Below are 22,696 nucleotides of genomic sequence, written 5' to 3' on the forward strand. Positions count from 1 at the left end.
TCTGCACTGCCTGCACTACAGAATTGCTTAGAGCAACAAAAAAACAAAACCCTTTATGACTTAATTGTCTTTATTATTATTTTTTTATTGCACATATAGAATGTGATGACACTCATCCCTGCGAGGGTTTAGGGAGGCATGCGACATTTCGCAACTTTGGAATGGCTTTCCTCACCCTCTTCCGTGTATCCACAGGAGACAATTGGAATGGGATAATGAAGGTAAAATTGCCATCAGAATTTAAAAAAAAAAAAAAAAAGATAGAAAAATATTATTAAAGGGTTAAATAAGGTCCAGGAGGGAAGTGTTTTTAATAGGAAAGTGAACACAAGAACAAGGGGACACAATCTGAGGTTAGTTGGGGGAAAGATCAAAAGCAACATGAGAAAATATTATTTTACTGAAAGAGTAGTAGATCCTTGGAACAAACTTCCAGCAGACGTGGTAGATAAATCCACAGTAACTGAATTTAAACATGCCTGGGATAAACATATATCCATCCTAAGATAAAATACAGAAAATAGTATAAGGGCAGACTAGATGGACCATGGGGTCTTTTTCTGCCGTCAGACTTCTATGTTTCTATGTTTCTAATGTACATTTTCAGGCTCTTGAAAGACTGACACAATTACTGTTTTGAATATTTTAATTCTCTGAAATTTAAGTATAAGTTAGATACTATTATTATTATTATTATTTATTGGATTTGTATGCCGCCCCTCTCTGCAGACCTGGAAGTATTCAGGATATTCAAGTAAATAACAAATTATATCCAATTATCCAAACTTATCCAATTATTTCTTATATTTTTTGCAATAATAAGAATCATTCCTCCCCCACCCCACCCCCAATTCTTGACGAAGTTTTCATTTTTTTTCTGCATTATTCATGGAATAGACCTTAGCCAATCGGGGATCGCATTGTGATTGTGATGTCATCAAGATCTTGGAAAGGCAACCCACAGAACCATGTAGCCCTCACTGACATTTGCAGCTTTCAGAATCCTTTTATAATTTGCAACTGAGATTTGCATCGTGGCTTATTTGTTTTGAAACATTTTAAAGCACCTACTTTTAAAAGACTCCTGGCTATACACAACGTTGTTTTGTACCACTATTATTTTAGTAAAACCACCAAAATGTTGTCCACAACTAATTGAAAAGGGTAGGCTTAATAAGAGTAAACCCACCGTCATTAGTTTCTGGGTTAGATAAATGTTTTTGAACAGTGCCAATGACCAAACTCAGCACTTTATTGATATTATTGGCATTTCCCAGGCTATAATTACCCCTACCGATGTGCTAGTGGTTTATGCCTATTTTGTTAGAATTGTGAAATCTTTCTATCTTGGCCAAAGCAAGAAAACAGCCATTGCAAATACACTGAATTATCTATGGATGTCAGAATGTTATGCAGTTCTGAATGTATTGTGCCTTTGGGTGGGAGGGGAGGCTTTTCAAAGATTTCATCCAGCGTATGAAAAATAAGACATTCTAGAAGAGTAGAAGGAGTAGAAGGATCTTTCAGTGATCAGGTTCCTAAAATTCTATAGAAACTGATCAACACGGAAGACACTCATTCACCATCCTCCACATGGGGTCTGGCCATATATGCTTGAAGCTAGGATCTGAGTAGCATAAACTGCCCATCCAGGGGTGGGTTCTAACTTACCTCCTTGCTGGTTCAATTCTGCCTGTGCCGCATCGGTGTGCCTCATGCACAGTGCCTAAAAATCTGAAAATAATAATAATAATAATAATAATAATAATAATAATAATAATGCCCAAAACAAGATGGCAACCACATGCACAGTGCCAAAAACTCAGCTTCTGCACATGCTCAGAAGAGAAAAAAAAAATTAAAATTAATGTTGGTCCAGTGCCCATGGACCGGCATTAACCGAATCAGTTCCGTGACTTTATCATGACATCACCAGCAGGTTGTTATCAGTTCAGGCGAACCGGTCCAAACTAGGAGGAGCCACTCCCAACAAGTACTTGCCTGAAGTTCTCAGCCACAACCATTTCCCCTTCACTTCCCTCTGTTCCCTCCCAGGACACATTGCGGGACTGCGATGAGGAATCCACCTGTTACAACACCGTCATCTCGCCTATCTACTTCGTCTCTTTTGTGCTGACAGCCCAGTTTGTCCTGGTGAATGTGGTGATTGCTGTCCTGATGAAGCACCTGGAGGAGAGTAACAAAGAAGCTAAAGAAGAAGCAGAGCTGGAGCTAGAGTTGGAAATGGAAATGAAGACAATCACACCGGGTGTGCAGCCACCTTCTGACTCTTTCATGTGGACAAGCGGTAACACAGGAGAACGGCCTGAGAGTCCTGGAGGATACACCAACCCCATGCAAATCAAAGTCAATTCTCAGCTGTCCATGGTTCATCCTATGGTGAGAACCTCAGGTGGTGGGTGAAGTGAGGAGTGGTCTTCACTTGTCTCCAGCAACATACTGTATACACTCAAATCTAAGTTTGAGTGGTTCCAGTGATTTATCAGGGAGTTGTATTCCTTTTTCGCCACAAAATTCCCCAAGTGTCTAGAAAAAAGCCTTTTGCATTAAAAACAGGCCAAACATGTTAGATGCCCATGCAAAGCTATTAATCGGTTGCAAAGAGTGTTCTGCAGCCCCTTAATCAGCTCATTTATAACAGAGGCTCTGAGATCTCAGACACAGCTTTCATTACTGGCAGTGGTGGAGGAAGACGCCGCTAAGGTTTTTCTCAAAGACTCCTTTGCAATTAGAAGGCTGCTCAATGGAATCAAGCATCTATGTAGTAGGTGACAGGTCAGGCACCTGTATGGAAGGGTGCCTGCTCACTGTTGCATCTGTATGTCTGGTATGCAGTTTCATTATTCTAGTAGGTGTCTGATTTTTACCATTACAGAGCAATATTCAGTTTCGTTGTTTAAAACTTCCAGCCACAGTTTATATGAGTGTAGCACCCACAGCAAAAAGTCCATACCAGTAGAGCGGGGAAATATATGGAAATTGCCTTTCCTCTTCATTAATCTATCATAAATTCATTACCTGCAGAAATATTGCTCATTGCAAACTGCTGTAATACTTTTGTTCATTATTATTATTACCTGTGTCTGATCAAAATTAGGTTAGAATTTCTCAAAACTCTCTAAAATTACCAATTCTTTTTTCTTGATAAAAGCCTATCACAGAAGGAAAGGTGTCTCTTGATTTAGGGGAAAAAATGCTTCCTTTTGCAAATAATACACTGCTCAAAAAAATAAAGGGAACACTTAAACAACACAATATAACTCTAGGTAAATCAAACTTATGAAATCAAACTGTCCACTTAGGAAGCAACACTGATTGACAATCAATTTCACATGCTGTTGTGTACTTTCAACTTTGTACAGAACAAAATACTCAATGAGAATATTTCATTCATTCAGATCTAGGATGTGTTATTTGAGTGTTCCCTTTATTTTTTGAGCAGTATATTTTTGAGTAGTATATTTTGAGCAGTATATTATTATGCCGATTGTATCTTTAAACTCTTGGGTGTCATTTCAATTGCTAACGAAAGTACTTTTTCTTCTTGCCAGTGTCCCTTTAATTAAAATCTCAGCATTCCAAGAAATTGTTGGTGAAAGAGGAATACAGTTCCTATATTATAACCCTGCAGAGTCATATAATCTGCATGCTTCCTTGCTTGCATGTTCCATAAACTATATGCATTGTTGTGTTAGGATATGGCTGTGGGAAATCATGGCATCATACACATTGGCTGTTTCCTGCCTAGAAAGTAGTATTGCTGCTAACTCCTCTTGTTACTTCAGAAGCTTTACGCTGTATATTAATTCTCAGCATCTCAGACATTTCTGAAATTAGGAGCCTGGCAAATGGAAATTAAGAATCCTATTTTTTTTTTCAAGGATTCTTTGACTTTCAGAATCCTGCACACAATACAAGAACAATATTTTAAGTTTTCCATTATTAGGAAATAAATCCCTGTGGGATTTAGAGCAAGCATGCATAGGATGACAACTCTTAATTATAAACTCTTAATTATTTCAGTAACCTCAAATTAAATCCTTATCATGGAAAGTCAAAGGGAACTCAGCAATGCTGTGTATATAATTTAAACCGGAGCATTTGGATTTCAGATGGATTAGACTTTTTGACTTTGACAGCTCACTAGATGGTGACATAAAGTCTTCCATTTGAGAAACTTTGAGTTCTGATTGTAGAATGGGCTTTGTGGAAGGAACTATCTCAAAGCCATTCAAAAGGCAGCCATTGTTCTTACGCCATCTGAATTACGAGACGCACTTCTAGAAAATGATTGTAAAACATTACTGTATGCAACAGTCCTTATTTGCAGCTTCCACAGGTAGCTCAATTGAAGTTCCCATGAGCCCTCTCTTTAGAACAGGTAGTCTTCGATTTACACCTGTTCATTTAGCTACTGTTCAAATCTACAACAGTACTGAAAAAAGTGACAGATGATCATTTTTTACAAGCGTTTCAGCATCCCCATGCTGCATGATTTACATTTGGATGCTGGACAGCTGATTCAAATTCATGACGGTTGCGGTGTCCTGGAGTCATATAATCTTCTTTTGCAACCTTTTAACAAGCAAAGTCAATGAGGAAATCAGATTCACTTAACAACCCTGTTACTAATTTAAGAACTGCAGTGATTCACTTAACAAATGCAGCAAGAAAAGTTGTAAAATGGGGCAAAACTCACTTAATATAACCAATTTTGGATTCAGTTGTGGTTGTAAGTTGAGGACTACCTGTGTTGTGTGATTGTAGTAAATAGGACTGTTCCCACTGGAATATATCACAATACTTCCAAGTAACAATAACAATAGAGTTGGAAGGGACCTTGGAGGTCTTCTAGTCCAACCCCCTGCTTTGGCAGAAAACCCTACACTACTTCAGACAGCTGGTTATCCAACATCTTCTTAAAAACTTCCAGTGTTGGAGCATTCACAACTTCTGGAGGCAAGCTGTTCCACAGATTAATTGTTCTAACTGTCAGGAAATTTCTCCTTAGTTCTAAATAGTAGTTTTTCTAAGTAGTTTTTCTCCCTCTTTTTTTAAAAAAGAAACCAATGAAATGTAGCTCTGATAACTACTACTAATATCCCCATTTGTATTTCCTCTTTCTAAAATTCCCTCCCACTTCTTCTGGACTAGAGCTATATCAACTCCCCAGTCCCTTGTTTTTCTCAGCATCCCCACACAATTGTTACACAAAGGTGATTCATTTGGCTGCATTTTGAGCAGGAAGTCCTGTTACCAGTGACTTTTTAGGTCTTTGATTTGAAAATTCCTCCCATGCCAGAGTTCCCGGTCTAATGTTGAACTCCAAATGCTTTGGAATTATTGTAGCAGATGAGGTGAAAAGAAAAGCCTATACAGAGTTCTTGTAAACCACCCTTCACTTGTAACTAAAAGAACAGAGATTGTTACCAAACCAGAAAACATCTGTAATTTAGATTTTGAAACCAACTTGGTGTCTCTTTTTGCATTCTGCATTATTCAAATGTCAGCCAGATTCAGGTAAGTTCTGCCCATATCTACATCTGGGAATGGGATTAAGAGCAGGATTTCACAGGCCATATAGGAGATTTATTTGCCAGTATTTCAAGATAATTATTCCTGGCTCAAACAGGACATAGGCAAGAATAGCTCACTGTTGCAACAACTGAGTATATAGCACTTATTTTCCAAGAGGAAGCATTTACATGCTTGCACCAGCAGATAGTGGTTGTGAAAAACCAGTGTTTGTTCAGTCTCTTCCTGTTTTCAAAAGTTTGCCTTACATTCATTCTTCGGAGGCTTAAAGTCAAGGGTCCGATTTTTAGAGATTGAGAGCCCATAGGTCACAGATATGGCAAGCCACCATCACCTCTGAAAACCATGTTACTCTCAAGTGGTTATGGTGATGCTATTGCGTGATGCCACCGCTTCGTGCTGGCTTCCATTCTCACCTCCATTTGAAACCGTGCACATTTGTTGTTTATTTCTGCTGCACTTGTCCCTTTGTCATGTTGGTATGATAGCCCTGCAAAACAGCCCCTGTACTTCTGTCAAATTGGTAAATAGCTGCCGGTCACTGCTCTGGATGAATGTAATGTGTCTCACTGGCCTTACCGTGTGTTTAGTTTCAGTCTTGTCTGTAGCAATGTCTTAGAAAAGTTCTGACTATGGTATTACTGCACTGTTGTTTTCCCCTCTCTGTCCCTGTCTTTTCTTCCTGGCCATTTCAACAAGTTCTGTCTGAAAACATTTTTTTCTGTCTCTCTTTTCTCCCTCCTTCTGTCTCCCACATGGTCTCTCTCTTTCTCTATCCTCCCCCAACCCTCCTTTTCTCTCCTCCCTCCATTCCTCTCTCTTTGGCCTGGCCTATTCTTCTGCATGCTATTTGGCACTCCTCCCAGGAAAGACACTTGTTTGATACCATATCACTGCTGATCCAAGAATCTCTGGAAGGAGAGTTGAAGCTGATGGACAACCTGTCAGGCTCTGTATGCCATCATTATGCCCTTCCAACTACTGACACTTACAACCCTGAGAAACAGGTTAATATTATTAATTTCCAAAAAGGGTTTCTTATTTGATATCAAATAGACTTAGCTAAGAATGCCATTGGTATGCATGTACCTGTAGGTTTCTCCCATTAAATTCAGTATTGCTTGTTTCCGAGTAAACATTTTAAGGATTGTGCTGTCAAAATAAAAGCTGTGGGCAAATGGATTTTTTCTTATTGAAAATAAGCGTTAATTTTCAACCCATTCTTATTAGTGTTCAGTCCTTGCTGAATTCGGTAGGATTTAATTCCATTACTATGGAAGTGTAATCATAACTCAAGCCAAGGATTTAGTATACCAAAAACCATGCCAAAGCTTTCTTTCTGCATGTCTTGGATCCTTTATTCCATGCAAAATCCAAAAATTCAAAGTGCCACGTATGGCTTTTTCTCTCTTTTTGCAGAGGCCAAACAGTTTCTGCGTAACAGTCTAAAAGGGGAAGATGGTATTATCTTACCGGTACTTTGGAGGGGTGGATTCTTCAGTTTAATTGCAGTTTTTTTTAAAAAAAATATGCATGTACATATAGGACCAGTGAATTCTCCATTTGTTTTTACCTTTAGAAAATGATCATTGGACAAAGCAATGTAATTTAAACTTAATAGGCAGATCCGTCTTCCTCCCTCCCGCCTAAAGAACATTTGGAAAGTAATTCTACCTACATCTCTGAAATGATTTATTTGTTCCCCTACTATTTTCATGAACATGACAATTGGGGGTGGGGGGAGGAAGTAGCAGTGCCATACAATGTCTGGAGGTTAGAATCCATTGAAAAGCAATTTCCTAGTCTGGAATTGACCTGGACAGCTTCTCTATAACTGTAGAGATAAGATGTTGATTTTGCAATTCATTTGCATGGAATCTAAGTTGAAAGTTGTTGGCTGTGTTACATGTCAACAAATGAACTGGCCTACTTGTACCTGAAGACGCAGATAAGTGGGGATGGCCAAGAAAATGTATAGAGATTCTTGGCACTTTGTTCAGTACATCCACTGGGACAAAAGGGCTGGTGTAACTTTACATTTCAAATATTAAATTAATAGTTTATTTCTGTATCAAAAGGAAGTTTCTTTTCTTTCTTCTTTCAAATCCAATTCTGACTGAGCTAAAATAATCTAATTACAGTAAAGTAATAACATCCTGTTAAAATCCAGTGGAGCAAATACATCCAAAAATACACAGAGACTATGTGTTACTATTGTGCTGAGAGTTTTCAAAATTGCTGTAAGTTTTGTTTCTTCTTTCAACAAGTTTTTTGGGGGGCTTTGTAGCAATATATTAGAATTTGATAAGATTCGGTGTCCTTGTCTGAAGTGCTCCACCTGCAACCTTTTCCCACTAACCCAAGTTTCTTGATTACTGTTTTTGAAACTGCAATATTTGTAACAATTATTTGCAAACCCAATTGTCCTGATAAACATATTATTTAAAAAAACATTCTTATTTCATATGCATTTATATCTGTTATGTTATGTAAGTTTCTCTCAGGGGCAGGGACAGGCATTTGATACTTAAATTTCCTTTCTTTTAGCCCTTATACTTTATTTCATCATAAATGTTGAAAACAGCACAGATTCCCATTTTTTCCGATCATTTTTTACATTATTTTTTAAAATATCATTAAAACCCTGCAATAGAATGATCACATTTAAATGCCAGCCCTCTCTTATAATATCTCCCCACCTTCCCAGTGTGAGCCACCTTTTAAAACCATGTATTTATTTTATTCATATCATTATTCCTGTAAAGAGATTTAGTTTGCTTAATGAAAAATCAATCTGACAGTAAGATTTCTTAGTAGTTCTGATTAAAGATACCTTAGTATATTAATTATAGTTTGATTGATCATTGAATTAAATTTGCAGGTGGATAAGGATAAAACTCCTGAAACAAGTCTTTGATTTTCCCTTAAATGATGCTTACAGATATCCTAAAAGGTATAATCACAGAAGAGTACTTTTTTCATAGGTGAGAAAAAAAAGCTTTTTTTATCAACTCCCAATTACTGAAATCAACTAATTTAAATGATTAAATTAAACATGAGTTAAGATTTCTTTTCTTCTCATTCAATCATGTCCAATTCTCAGAGGCTACTTAGACAAGTCCCTGTAGTTTTCTTGGCAATATTTTTCAAAAGTGGAGATTCCTTCAGCTTCCTTCCAAGGGCTGAGAAAAAATAACTAGCCCAAGATTTCCTAGCTGGCTTTGTGCCTACAATTTACAGTCTCCAGGTTTCTAGCCTACACCAAATCTGGCTCTCTAAAGTTCTTACTAGAAGCCTTTTCAAAGTTTGTCATCTCACTAAATAGCAGAAAATTTGTCAAGAGCGAACCCACATGTGAAAGTGTCTATTTTACATCAATCTCCCCAGACTGGTAATTTGTCCCTGGGCCATATTAGATAAGGTTCAATGTCATTCAAGCAGGATTAAAAATTGCCCTCTTACGCCTAAATAAAGATTCCAGACTAAATCCTCACTTGACTCCTCCCCAGGCTTGGCCACTCCCTCTCCAACAAAATTATAACATTTTTTGGTTCTGATAAGACAAAGTTATTATGATGCAGAAAGTTACAATGTAGTGGAGACTATATGATCTCAGCTCCATATAGATAGATTGGCCTTCACTGTAGAGAAAATATATACCGTATTTTTTGGAGTACAAAATGCACCGGAGTATAAGACACTTCTTAGTTTTGGGGGAGGAAAATAGGAAATATTTCTCTGAAATATACTCACAAAATCAACTTTCATTTCCAAGAATAATTTACAATAATGTCAGCCACCCAAAGAAAGCAGAGAGGAAACATAGCAAGATGAGCCAACTCTATTGTAAGGCTACATTAACAGAACCTTGCAAGTCCAAATATACAGCTCTCCCACCATTACTTTTTATTTCCTGATAAATCATTTCTTCTTTTTCTTCCCTTTATACAGCTATAGCCCCTACCCTCTTTATCTCATTTTTCCCTAGGCAGCATCTCTTTCCCTCATCTCCCAAGATCATTCTCATATGCCATTATATCTACCTACTTTCCATGGGTCGGGGGAGGGAAGGAGTTGAGAGGAAATTTTCAGGATAGCTTCTGTATTGTTCATTTCCAAAATGTTTGTCCATTTTTATTGATGATAGCATGATAATATGTCTTCTTCAAATTGATGTTGTATTTCATTCTCAATCTCAGGTCCATTCACTACCAAATCAGAATTTGTAGGAAATCCTTTATAAAGTATAGTAACTTTGAGATAACAATTCTATTCTAAGACTCCAAATCCTACTTACAGCAATTAACATTGAGTGAAATCCAGCAATTTTCTTACATATTTCGGGGAAATGGGAAATTAACAGGATCCAGTCAGCCAGTTTATTATTACAGCCAGTTTATTATTATTAATACAACTGTATTACTAGAGACAGACAAAATTGCTACCTGAAACAATTTAAGACATGCAGAATTCATACTATAAATTTTCTTTCAAATAGGGATAGTCTTAGAGAAGGATATTATTGTACCTGCAGTCCGGAATCATGGGTGACATGGCATAAAATATATATTGTAAAAAAGCTATTGTATACTGAACAGACAAAATATTAGTAAAGTAATTAACTAGGTTAAACAATCTCTTACATAGACTGTGCTTATAATAATACAGTGCTAGAATTCTATGCCTCTGTAGATTAGTTTCAAGTGCCCAGAGCTTATTTTTTATGTCATTCTGCTCTATCTTTGTTGAATAAAAAAAAGTGAAAAGCCACAATAATTTAAATCTATAACTATATTTTTCCAAGGGAAAATGAACTTGCCCATAAGAATTAAGGGTGCATAAGAGTCTCCTATGCAATTTACTTTTAGCCAATATTTTAGCTGACAAGTTCTCATACATGCCTCTATATCAGAAACCTAATTGCAATCTGGGAAAGTATTGGAATGCAGCAATGGACTTGAAACATCACTGTTGCAAATTTAGCCTGGACTATTTCTAATGCTGTGTGTGCACCATAAAGCATCAGGCTTAGTACCTTTGCCTTAAAGGCTTTTGCTGCTTCAGGGACAAAATTATTGCTTTTGCTCCTGGCAAATTGAGTTGGTACGGGGTTTTTTTTTTTGCACATGTACATTTGGTTCTTCCACATTACAGAGGGTTTGGAAGATAACTTCTACGTGTTTAAAATCCTTCATTTGCTCAATGGTGAGGTTATTTATCTTCCAATTATAAATTTATCTACTAATCTTGGTAAAGATTACCAAGACACTTGTTTTGGTGCTATAGTTATTTAACTTTTTTTTCATTATAGTACATTGTTAATTGCAAATTCTACCTTAGGTCTAACTGAGATATACATAAAGTCACTGCATTGTCAGTTATATAGACACAGGCTAATTCACCAATAATGGAATATATTAATCATTTTTATTCAACTTGAGTAATAGAATTAATATTAAGATTAAGTAATGGGAGCAAGTATATATCTTTGCTTGCTTCCTTCTTGAAATCTAGGGTTGGATATTTAATTTGGATATTTAATTTGCATCTGACATTCATATAGGTATATACTTATAGTGCAATAATCTACAATAGAATAAACTAATTTAGCTTATAGTTACTGTCCTAATATTGAATCAAATAATGGTTCAAATCAAGCACCCTTGAAAGTTAAATATATGCCTCAATTTTTTTGGTAAAGCAAATTAAGAGTCTGGCCAATTTATTTGAAACAATCTATCTTGAAACATTATTTTTTTCAAACAATTATTGGGAGGCATTTTTTTTACAGCAATGGGGGTAAAATTTAAGACATATAATATATAGAGAGAGACAGTTTGGTTTAGTGGTTAAGGCACGAGGCTAGAAATTGGGAGACTGTGAGTTCTAGCCCTGCATTAGCCATGTAAGTCAGTTGGCTGACCTTGGGCCAGTCATTCTAAGACCAATTAACCTCACAGTATTAATTTAATCTACCCATTGTATATAAAATTTTATTTGCTTGTTTTGTCAAGTAAATATTGGTGGTATACAAAGATATAATAATATTCATATATATGATACTAGTAAAAAAGAAACATTAGGACAGGGACGGAAGGCACGCTGGTGCACTTATGCATGCCCCTTACTGATGGAAGGAGTATTATAACTCCTAATTCTTGAATTGTTCATAAAAAAATAATAAATGTGAGATATAAATAATAAACAAGTAATTTTAAGACATTGAATAATTGAAGAATATTCACTCAGATCTTCAAGGTGGACCAGGGCAGGAGACATAAATTGGAGCACAGCTTTTCCCTTCCTTCCTTCTTATGCTGAAGGGAATCAAGGCAGAATCACTCCAACCCTTTCTAACCCTTTCTTCATTTCCTAGGTTAATTCATGTTTCACTGACTTCTACATTCCTTCTCCAAGGTCATTTCTGTGGTTCTCTATGTGTCCTGCCTTTAACCATGCTGTTGATGTGATTAAAGGAGTGTGTAATCTATCTCCCCTTGACCTTGAGATTTGGAATGGAGAGTTCATCTTTATTTTTGCTTGTTCATTTCTTGAAATTGCTTATCTCTTGGCAAAAAAGGGCTTGAAAAGAACCATTATTCTTCATAGAAAACACGGGGCTCGATATATGAATTCCAGTTTTGTGTATTAATTTCACCTACCCATTGTATATAAAATTGAAGTTATTTTAGATCTATTGGATATTTAACATTTGTGACATAAAACTTTTAAAAATATTACACTGAACACTTGACGTGTAAATACAGAGGCTAGATCCAGTGTGTTGTGGTAAGAGTTCTTTCACTGTGTTACAATGATCCTACTGAACCTGGGACAGTAAAGCTTTCAGAAGACCAGGATTGGCAACTCTTTCAGAGACTTGATCTTGTGTGATTCCAGTTGCTACTTCTCCATCAAAGAACAAGCCAAAAATCTCATGATATTGCCAATTTGAAGAGTTGTGCAACTTTTGAATTCAAATTGCTTCAACATTACTTCAAAATCATTTAAACTGGTGTGAGTTGCACAATTTGGAGAATAACAGTTATACTGGCACCCAAAGGCTTGTGTTGCTAAGCCCAGGGTTCCTTCTATTGAAAAAAATGGCAGTTGTAGCCTTTTTAGGTGCAATCAGATTAAATTGTATAGTTTCTTGTTCCTAAGTTTGATAAATTCTTTAAAGCAAAATAAAAAACAAAAAACCCTGAAAACATCTGAGACAGAGACTACCAGAAAGACAGTTTTGCCCTGGTATTTTGAAAATTCAGATCTTCTAAAGCAGGGTTTCCCAAACTTTTGATATATGTGTACCTCTTCTATAATTTTCACAATGCTTAGTACCCCTTGTCAAAAAAAATGGATGTATTTTAATAACAATCAAAATATTTTTATTTTTTTGGTACATACACAAAATAATAATGAAAAATAAAATTATTCATAGTAAAATATAAATAAAAGTTATATTATAAATAGCATTTATTTGGATCAATGAGAAGGATGAAATTGTTTGTGCTGAGATGACAGATCATTATAATTTGGTTCCCTGTTGTTAATTTTAATCTGAGATACAGTTCCACATCCAATCGATGTTCCTTTTTTCCGACTTAATGTTTACAAATGCAGAAAAAGCAACTTCACATAAATATGAAGTTGGAAAGGGCAAGATGTATTTCAGAACTTTTTCTGAACGCATACCCCCATCAAACGCTTCCTGTACCCCTGGGGTATGCGTACCACACTTTGGGAAACACTGTTCTAGAGAATTGTATTTCTGAAAATAGTGTCATTTAAATGTAATTAGGATGGTTCTGGAGATGCTGGCCTTTTGATCCCTCAATGACAGTATTATCGGTGCAGTTTGTGGTTTCCATTTTGCTTGTTTGTAAGCCTGGTTAAAAGAATTAGGGGAAAAGAGGGGGGGAGGTTTAGTTGCTTTTCCTGATGATCCTAGCTACACAATAATGAGCATGAGATAAATGCACCTATTAATAGCAAGGAAAGCACATCCATGTTTAAAGGATAATGATTGTGGTAATAGCTTTCTTTTTCTCAAAGACATGTATATGTGTCCTGGTTTCTTATGTTTGATCATCTCTCCCTTGTTTAGATCCCTCTAGCTGAGATGGAGGCTTTGTCTCTGACGTCAGATATTCTCTCTGAAAATTCCTGGTCCTTAGCTCTGACGGATGACTCTTTACCTGATGATATTAACACACTCTTACTTAATGCCCTGGAGAGCAATGTACATACACTGGTCGCTGTATTTTATGATGTTTACAGGGTTCTAAATACTGTTATCAAGAGGGTAATAACAGCTATGGCATTTTCAGATGAGCAGTTCTTAACCTTTTATTAGCATTAAGAAATTTGTTCCATTGGGATTACCCTCAATACCACCCCTGAGGTGTATTTGTACTCTTTATTATGGGTATCAGCCACTACGAAAATCAGATCCTCTTGAAAAGTATATCAAGCAACATCAAAGTGTTTGCATTGCTTACAGATAGCTGGAAAATGTCATGATATAACAATCCCATTTTTTAATCCAAACTGTGCTACGAAGAGGTGTCTGGGAAGTTTGGCAGGCAAAGCCTTTTACAGTTTTCTCAATTTAACACTCTTAAGTTTTTAATCAAGAATTGCTTTTTAAATCATTGGGAGGCACGTTTACCAGTATTTTGAGCCCTGCTTTAACCATCTCCTCCTGAAACATTAGATATTATTAGCTGCTTAATAGCAATCAAAATGCTTTATTTCTGCTGTACAACAGGCATAACTCCTTCCCAACATTAAGTGGATCCATTCTTATTTTACTCTTGTTCATATATCTACCTTTAAGCTGTGTGTTGTGTTGATGAATTCTCTTCTCATTTTAGTAGATTGCCATAACAGTTATTACTTATGTGGGACACCTCTCTTTTAAACCGTGACAATATTTCCCATCATGCTTCATGGCATTTGCAAAAGACTTAGAAGGCTTCAGTGAAAGTTTTTGAATGGTGAATTTTCATTCAAAATGAGATACTAAATGAAGGGGAGCATTTTACTGTCTATCAAGATAAATCATACAATAGGATTATGGCTCTGGCAAAGTCTAAAATCCCGTAGATTGCTTGCATCATATTAGAAGTCAATCCATTCACTTGGCAAAAATATTAAGACTCTTACTTCAGACAAACTGTGGAAGCTTGTAAACAAATGTAAATATTATTTAAGAATGCATACCTTCAGTATTAATAACTCAAATTGCTTTAATTTGAATTGCTTTTATGTTATTACATTTTTAAAAAATCTTTCAGCACTATCATATAATTGAGAAAAACTACATTTTTTAAAATGTGGCCCTTTAATTTTTAATTTTTAAAATATTTTGGAAGACTTTAGTATATTATAAAATTCATCTTTTTTGTTGTTGTTTTAATGCCAGTTTCAGATATATCACGAATATAAAATGAGACTTATTTGTTCATAGGGAACTATGAGTATTACTTGAATCAACTGTGTTTCACAGTATATTAAATTAGAAAATGTTATGGGTGGCTTATAATATTTAGACTTAATCTGACTCCTTACCCCACTGTGTTTTCTCAGTATGATTTAGTCATAAAAATGTGAGTTCTCCATAAAACTGCTACTAATTAAGATCAGAGTTTAAATACAACAATGGGAAACATTTTCTGTTGCTTTTGATCTAAGCTATAAGTCATTCTTACTCCAACAAGACCCAAGAGCTTGCTGTATTTATCATTAATGGTTTATTTATATTGACTAATTTACTAATCTCCATGGAAACTTTCACTCTTGTTTCAAATGGTACAGCATCCAATTATTTTACAGTTGTATAATTTGGCAAAGTTAAATATCTAAGAACACATGGTGCATTCATTTATTTTTTTAATGAATCATATCATGCCTTATTGAAATTAATGGGTATTAAGTTAGTAAGGAGTACTACATCTATTCTTAAGTATCTTAAAGGTTTTTCAAAAAGAAGAACATTCTAGATGCCAGACCGAATGACAACCTGCAACTATTCCATCTATCCTATCTTAACAGATTTTAACAGATTTCTATTTTTGCTAAGAGAAATGAAACCATGGGGAAAGTAGAAATGAATCTGAAAGTAGAGTAATGAAAGCCTTATTTGGAAGTAACCTGTGTCTGCTCAGGCTGACAGTATTGTTAGAAGAGCAAATGTATGCAGAAAAGCAAAGATAACTAAAGGTTTTTTTTAAAAAAAAATAATATATGTAGACAACAGATGGAGCAGCTGATATAGATATATCCAAACCATAATGAATGTCATTTTTATCTTGTCAAATGAATTTCCACAAATTGCACATATATTCATTGAAGCTGTCTGGGCATAGCCCAGTATTTCCCATGAAATGAAATATATCACTGCAGTAGGGAGGGAAAGATAATTGATATAGTGATTCAACTGATTTTAATTGAATTAGGATATCATCTAATTTAAGAAATAAAAAAAAGACTTGATAGTAGTGTACAATGCATTTAACTGTGTTTATCTGAATCATTAGCTATAGATGAATCTAATATCTAAATCCTTAATTGAAACCAGAGTTAAATTTGTTCTATGCATTAGAGAAATTAAAGACTCTACTGTATAATATGAACCCTATTTATATTTTGTTTCACTATGAATTAGATTAGAAAATCATTACAAGATTTTCTAACTGATCATTTTTGAGCTATTATGAAAACTAGAACGAGACCAGAGACTTTTGTAACAGTACATTTTCATTGTTTAGATTTTTTTAAAAAAATTAAAATGTATTTTCCTTATTTTTGAAAATACATTATCAATGTTCCTTTGTAATTCTGCTTGTATATGCAGACATTTTTTTTAGCAATACAAAATTAAGGTCACAAACTGAATATACATTCTATAGACAAACATAGCTCCCTGTTAAGAAAATGAACTAGAATTATGAACAGATTCCTGCAGAAGCTTCCTTTGAGCAGGAAGAAATTGAAAAGATTTGTATTACACATTTAAAGGACTAAAGTTTTGCAAAGCATGCAATTGTTAACCAAGCCTTGAGGCATGATGCTTGTTCAATTAATCCCGAAATAGTCATGGTTTATTGTTGTAATGTTGTTTCTCTGTTTCCCTGTATTGTGTATTTTGTTCTTAATGTGGTTCATTCTATGTGTCGTGCTTTAGTAATAGTGAAAATGTAGGATTATTGCTTCCTGGTCAATTCATTTGTGCAATTTCATTTGGTTATACTAGAAGTTGTACAGCCTAATAAATTGCATGCTCACCACATCTCGTGTCTGTAGCAGTGGTTGTCACCACAGTTCCAATAAACATATGATTTTTTTTCAACTTCTGTGACACTCTCTTTCTCTCTTTTTCTTTTTTTAGAGTGATCTTCCCTCCATTAATGACCCCCTGATTCTCTCATCAAACCAGGATCTGCTGAGAGTAGGGAAGACTTCTGTGGGGCGCACCCACTCTTTGCCAAATGACAGTTATATGTTTCAGGCTCCAGTTGATGGCCCCTGTGATGCTTCCTTGGGAGAAAAAAACTCATCCCGTCAAAAATCTCAGTCAGGTACAAAGCATTTGCCTCAAAAAAAATTTTTTAAAAAAAAAAAACATGTGAATGGGGTTTTGCAGCAGAGGCGGAGTAACGACACGGACACAGAGAGCTAAATTTAAAACTGGGTCATTTTATTAAATAAATTTGCATAATTTATTCATTAAATTAGCATAAATTTAACTGAACCTAACAAGGACCTGCAGGGTCAAACAATTACTTCCGGGGCGGAAATGACATCAGAAAAACTTCCGGGGCAACTTATGGGCGTAGCTCCATGCTGATCCAGGTGAAGGGCCCCGCCCTCACCTGGATCCCAGCCATGCACCTGCATGTGGGAGGTCTTGCCGTCTAACCCCTACAAGGGGATAGAAATGGGCATGACCCAAAGACAGGTTCCCCCCAATTGCTCAGATCGAACTAAAGGCACCATGAGCCTTTGGAGAGAACCTGTCAATCATCCCCAACGATGCCCAACAGAGAACACGCAGTTGCTAAACACCACCCAATTTCCGCCCCTAACCTGCCTACCCAAATGAACAAAGGTAAGCCAATTTAGACTAATCGGGGAGCAAAGCACCCCTTAACCATCCATCTGTCACCACAGTGTGGAATAGGTGAAAAAATGGTCACAGAAAATACCAAGACCGCCAAAAATTCCTATTCGGCCCCCTAAGGGCGACCCACAGTGGCACACTGAATGATAGGGAGGGAGGGCGGGCGGGTGTTCGCTTGCTCGTCGTCGGGGCAAAAAGGAGGCCCCAAGCCTGCGCAGCCTCTTTTATAGGGCTGGCAGGCTCTGTCCCCCCGACGACGTCATCGGCCTGGGCCAATGACATAAAATGGCCGGGATCTCACGAAATCTCGTGAGATCCCGGCCTTCCAAAATGGCGGCTACGCTGAGGGCCGTGTCTCCCTGGCCCTGCAGCAAATCCGGGCTGGGGATGACTCACCGGCCACGCATTCCAGCTAGAGCTTTTGCTTTTGCTAGCCTTGGATGTAATTTGCAAGCTGTGTGGAAGAGTTTAGTGCTGAGACTGAAATTCTGGATCAGAAGCTAACATCTAACTCCCTTTGTTGAATTGAATGGGCCTTGCGTATAAATTCACACAAATCCTGACTGACTTGAAACAAAATGGATGATGAGGAAAAAACGCAGACTCGGCTGGCAGGAATGCTTAATTTCTTGCTACTTCTCTGCTAAAACCTCTTCTACAATCTCTTCTATATGAAATAGCATGGCAACTATTTAGACCAGGGAAGAATGAAAGACCACTTGCCTCCTGTTGTTTTATCACTCCAAATTGGCCCCACCTGAAACAACTTTCTCCATGAATCACACAGTCATGTAACCTAGAACAAGGCCCCATTTTTTTAAACAACCTTAAATTTTTTAGGGATGGTTCCTTGCTCAAAATCCTTTGATTGTTAAACTTGCCCTTCACTGCTGTAAGTATACTCATCAAATCATTTCATGTCATCACTTGTTTTCTCCATTGTGAAATATCTTAGGTATACAGTACACTCTTTTTAAGAGGTGAAAATTGGAACTCAAACTTGCTAGATTAATTTACAGCAGATGCTAGGACATTACCCCCCAAAAACCTAAGGCTCCCATGTGATACTGCCACCCCTTCTTCCTAACACAATGAAAGCTGTGAATGTCGCTGTGACACTGTTGCAAATTCTGCCTGACCCAGCACAGAGCAGTGGAATAGGTGGAGAAGAAAAATATACAAGAACAATCAGGTTGCATCTCAAAGAATAGTACAAGATAAGAACAGGGAATGCTGCAGAACTGTTGTTGTGTGGAGCAACCCTTCATTAGCCATTCTAATTTGTTTCAGACTGAGTATTGCTCTACCTTAGCAGTAATGTGAAGTGATGGGAGAACATCTGTACAGTGTTCATTTTTCCAAAGTGCTGAAATTTCACAATCACCTCTCTGCTCTCTGCCATGAAAATAGAATAGAATAGAATTCTTTATTGGCCAAGTGCGATTGGACACACAAGGAACGTGTCTTTGGTGCATAATATGCTCTCGGTGTACATAAAAGAAAAGATACATTTGTCAGGAATCATGAGGTACAACACTTAATGATTGTCATAGGGTACAAATAAGCAACCAGGAAACAATCTATATTAATATAAATCGTAAGGACACAAGCAACAAGTTATAGTCATACAGTCATAAGTGGGAGAAGATGGGTGGTAGAAACAATGAGAAGGCTAATAGTAATAGTAATGCAGCCTTAGTGAATAGTTTGACAGTGGTGAGGGAATTATTTGTTTAGCAGAATGATGGCATTCAGGAAAAAAAACTGTTCTTGTGTTTAGTTGTGTCTTAGTGTGCAGTGTTCTATAGCATTGTTGTATGGTTGTTTAGTAAATGGGGTTTTTTAAATATTTTAAACTATAATTTAGATTTGTCATGAATTGTTTTGTTCTGTTGTGAGCCGCCCCGAGTCTGTGGAGAGGGGCGGCATACAAATCTAAATAATAAATAAATAATAAATAAATAAATAAATTGTTTTGAAGGTAGGAATTGAAACAATTTATGTCCAGGATGTGAGGGGTCAGTATATATTTTCACGGCCCTCTTTCTAACTTGTGTGTGTACAAGGTCCTTAATGGAAGACAGGTTGGCAGTAATTGTTTTTTGTGCAGTTCTGATGAGCAATCTCATTAAATAATAAGCAATCTTATTAAAGTCCCAAGAAGAAGAACCAAGACTTTCTTAACAAGAATCCTAGGGGGTGGTCTGAGACTAGTTTCTCTCCTCAGCCGTTTTTCAGAAAGCCCATTCCAGGATCAAGGAGAATTTATTGTCAAGTGCCATCACCCAGCACTTGAAAATACTGTTCAGAATGGTACAATATGTGAAGAGGCTAGTGGAAGGTTATTAAAATTTGCATATTAATGAGGACATTTGCTGTTTAGCAGCAGGAATAAAAATACTGAAACTATAGCTATTAAAGCAAAGCACGCATACCTTCACACTTTAAGATTAGTATATCATAAGGTAAAATCACATGCAGAATTCCACATAGCATAACTTAAGAGTTCATAAAATGAACCATGTGTAGAATGTCAAAATCAATGAACCAAGCTTGATTTCAGGGCAGCACAACAAAAACAAAATCTAAAAAACAACAAACAACACTAGAGCCTTGTGCAATATCAGCCTAGTTCGTAATTCAACAGAAAAGTGGAGTTTTATAAAGAAGGTGAACTAACATGTAGACATAGCATATATAGCATTTTTAAAAATACTAAAGTATCCATAATTTATATTTGCATATGAATATAAAAGATATTTATAAGCCCAACCATGACCTACAGTTCCCTAGGCAGTGTATAAATTTCTTGGCAATACAGGATAAAATTAAAAAATTAGCAACCTACCATGGCCTCATATGCCTTTTAATTGCTTCCAAAACAGAATACAGGTAGTCCTCAACTTACAATATTTCATTTACTGAATGTTCAAAGATACAACAGCACTGAAAAAAAGTGACTTATGAAGGGGGAGCCAGAACCCTCAATGGGCATCTAACCTAATTTCACAGATGTTCTGCCCAAGATGAAGCCTGACTTCTGACCAAAGCAGAGTCACCCCTGGTTTGACCCTTAGCATCAGTGAAAAAAAATGATGTTCAGAACTGAATGCAGTGACCTCTGTTTATTAATATGCAATTCTCTAAAGTGCTATGCGGTAACTTAAGGCCATATATCACCAATTCGTTAATAAGATTAACATGAGATTTCAAGCTGGAAAGGAATGCTTTGTTTAAGTAAACTTGGCCTTTGCAAAAGTTATTTGTTTCAATAATCCTGTATAACAGGACAGATATTCTGGGAAACAGTCCAGGACAAATGAGGTTCTTTCTGTGGGAGATGGTCCAGATAAAATGAATTATTTTTTTCTAATTGCTTTTTTTTTTTCACAAAAAGATCATGTTATGTCTTATAGGGAAAAGCAGTACAGTGGTCCCTTGACTTTCGTGGGTCCAACTTTCAGGGAAAGGCTATACCACGGTTTTTCAAAAAATATTAATGGTTTTTTTGAACACCAGGGGTTTTCCCATGGCCGCCCAATGTACAGTACTATGCATTTTAACTCTCCTCCTCCCCCCCCCACCCCAGCCATTCTGTTTCTTTAAATAAAAACTCCTCTTCCACCCCAGCCACCCAATCCCTCCCCTTTAATTCTCAGAGCTTTGGTACGCTCCACTTGAAGTTTCTTTTTAACTAGTTTTTCCAACTACTTCTGCTCGCTGCCGCCACCGCCTCTTCTTCCCCCACCTGCCTAAGCCATCTCCCTTAGTGGTAGCATTCGACCTCCCAGCTGACCGGCCTGGAATCCTGGCTTTGAGTCCTGGCCTGGATCCCTCTTGCCTTGAGCTTCCCCTTCCCCTTCCCTGACCCTGAGCACCGGTGCTGCCACCACTGCCATGGGAGATGCCAGCAGCGAGCGCAGCAAAGCCCTCAGCTTGCCGCCCTGTTGCCCCTGCGGGTTCTGGGGGTAAGTAAAACCAGGAATGGAGGAGGGAGGAAGGAAGGAAGGAAGGAAGGAAGGAAGGAAGGAAGGAAGGAAGGAAGGAAGGAAGGAAGGAAGGAAGGGAACATCTCTACTTCACGGAAATTTGACTTTTGCGGGCAGTCTTGGAACGTATCCCCTGCGAAAGTCAAGGGACCTCTGTATAAGGTTCCGTGAGCTGCAAATGTTTCACTCCTAAATCTGGGAATTAGAAGTTAGTTGGAGAATGTAGTAGAAGCATCTACAGGATACCTGTATTTTAGCCTACATGTCCCCCTTTTCTCTATAAATCAGAAACTGAGCCAGACAATATGAGATAGCCCCACATCATACTTCTTCCTGTAATATATTACTTATTGGAGGTAGCAAAGCAATTTCACTTGCAACCTAAATAACTTAGCAGATCATGTGGGCTGTTTCCATGAACGCACAAAAACCAGACCCATAATTCAATGGGGAACTTAGAAAAAAATAACACTGCTCTGTTTTAGAAAAGTCTGGGTTTGGAAAAAGATGGGATATTTGAAAATGAAACCCAAATTGTGAAGGAAAAGCTCTGATTTGGAACAAAATGTCAGAAAAGAAAGGTTTATTTCTCTACAACAAACCACCACATTTATGCCCTCTTGGCTTTTGCTTCTCCACTGGCCATTCCTTTCCAATTTCTATACTTGGCACTGATATGTTGGAAGTTCAGAGACATTTCAATGAGGGAAGGCAACGGCAATCCATCTCTGCTGCCTGTTTTCTGAAATACAAGGCAAGCATCCTGGGGACCTACTATCACTCCTCATCCCTCTTTTGTGAGAGTGCCATCTATCTATGCCAGGTGGTTAACTGGCATAATTGTATATCTGACCACCCTCTGGGTTCGTTTTCTGTGTTTGAACTCTGCCTCTGATTCTGAATAGTATTATAGACTCAAATGTATCAAAATATATTTTAATCAAGATAGTCAGCACAATTGTTTTCTCTTTGTGAGAATGTGTTAGCAAAAACAGAGTTTAGAATGTTGTGACAGTTCCTTCCTAAT

At 37.0% G+C, this 22,696-nt stretch overlaps 2 protein-coding genes across 6 annotated transcripts in view; both read left to right on the forward strand.

Moving 5' to 3' along the window:
- The window catches only part of CACNA1G (calcium voltage-gated channel subunit alpha1 G), a 393,060-nt gene that overhangs the window by 360,996 nt on the left and 9,368 nt on the right, over positions 1–22,696 (forward strand). For 2 of the 5 annotated variants that reach the window (XM_070740004.1, XM_070740006.1), the window contains exons 30-33: positions 100–221; positions 2,056–2,400; positions 6,423–6,563; positions 16,949–17,138. In XM_070740004.1, coding sequence (XP_070596105.1) covers positions 100–221; positions 2,056–2,400; positions 6,423–6,563; positions 16,949–17,138 — 798 coding nt within the window. Of the gene's footprint in view, positions 1–99; positions 222–2,055; positions 2,401–6,422; positions 6,564–13,663; positions 13,799–16,948; positions 17,139–22,696 lie in introns of all 5 variants that reach the window. The other 3 variants (XM_070740007.1, XM_070740008.1, XM_070740005.1) reach the window with 2 other exon arrangements.
- ABCC3 (ATP binding cassette subfamily C member 3) overlaps positions 1–22,696 on the forward strand; it is a 221,676-nt gene that overhangs the window by 31,980 nt on the left and 167,000 nt on the right. The window lies entirely within an intron of this gene.

Source organism: Erythrolamprus reginae, chromosome 2, assembly GCF_031021105.1.
Source record: "Erythrolamprus reginae isolate rEryReg1 chromosome 2, rEryReg1.hap1, whole genome shotgun sequence".
Lineage (NCBI taxonomy): Eukaryota > Metazoa > Chordata > Lepidosauria > Squamata > Dipsadidae > Erythrolamprus > Erythrolamprus reginae.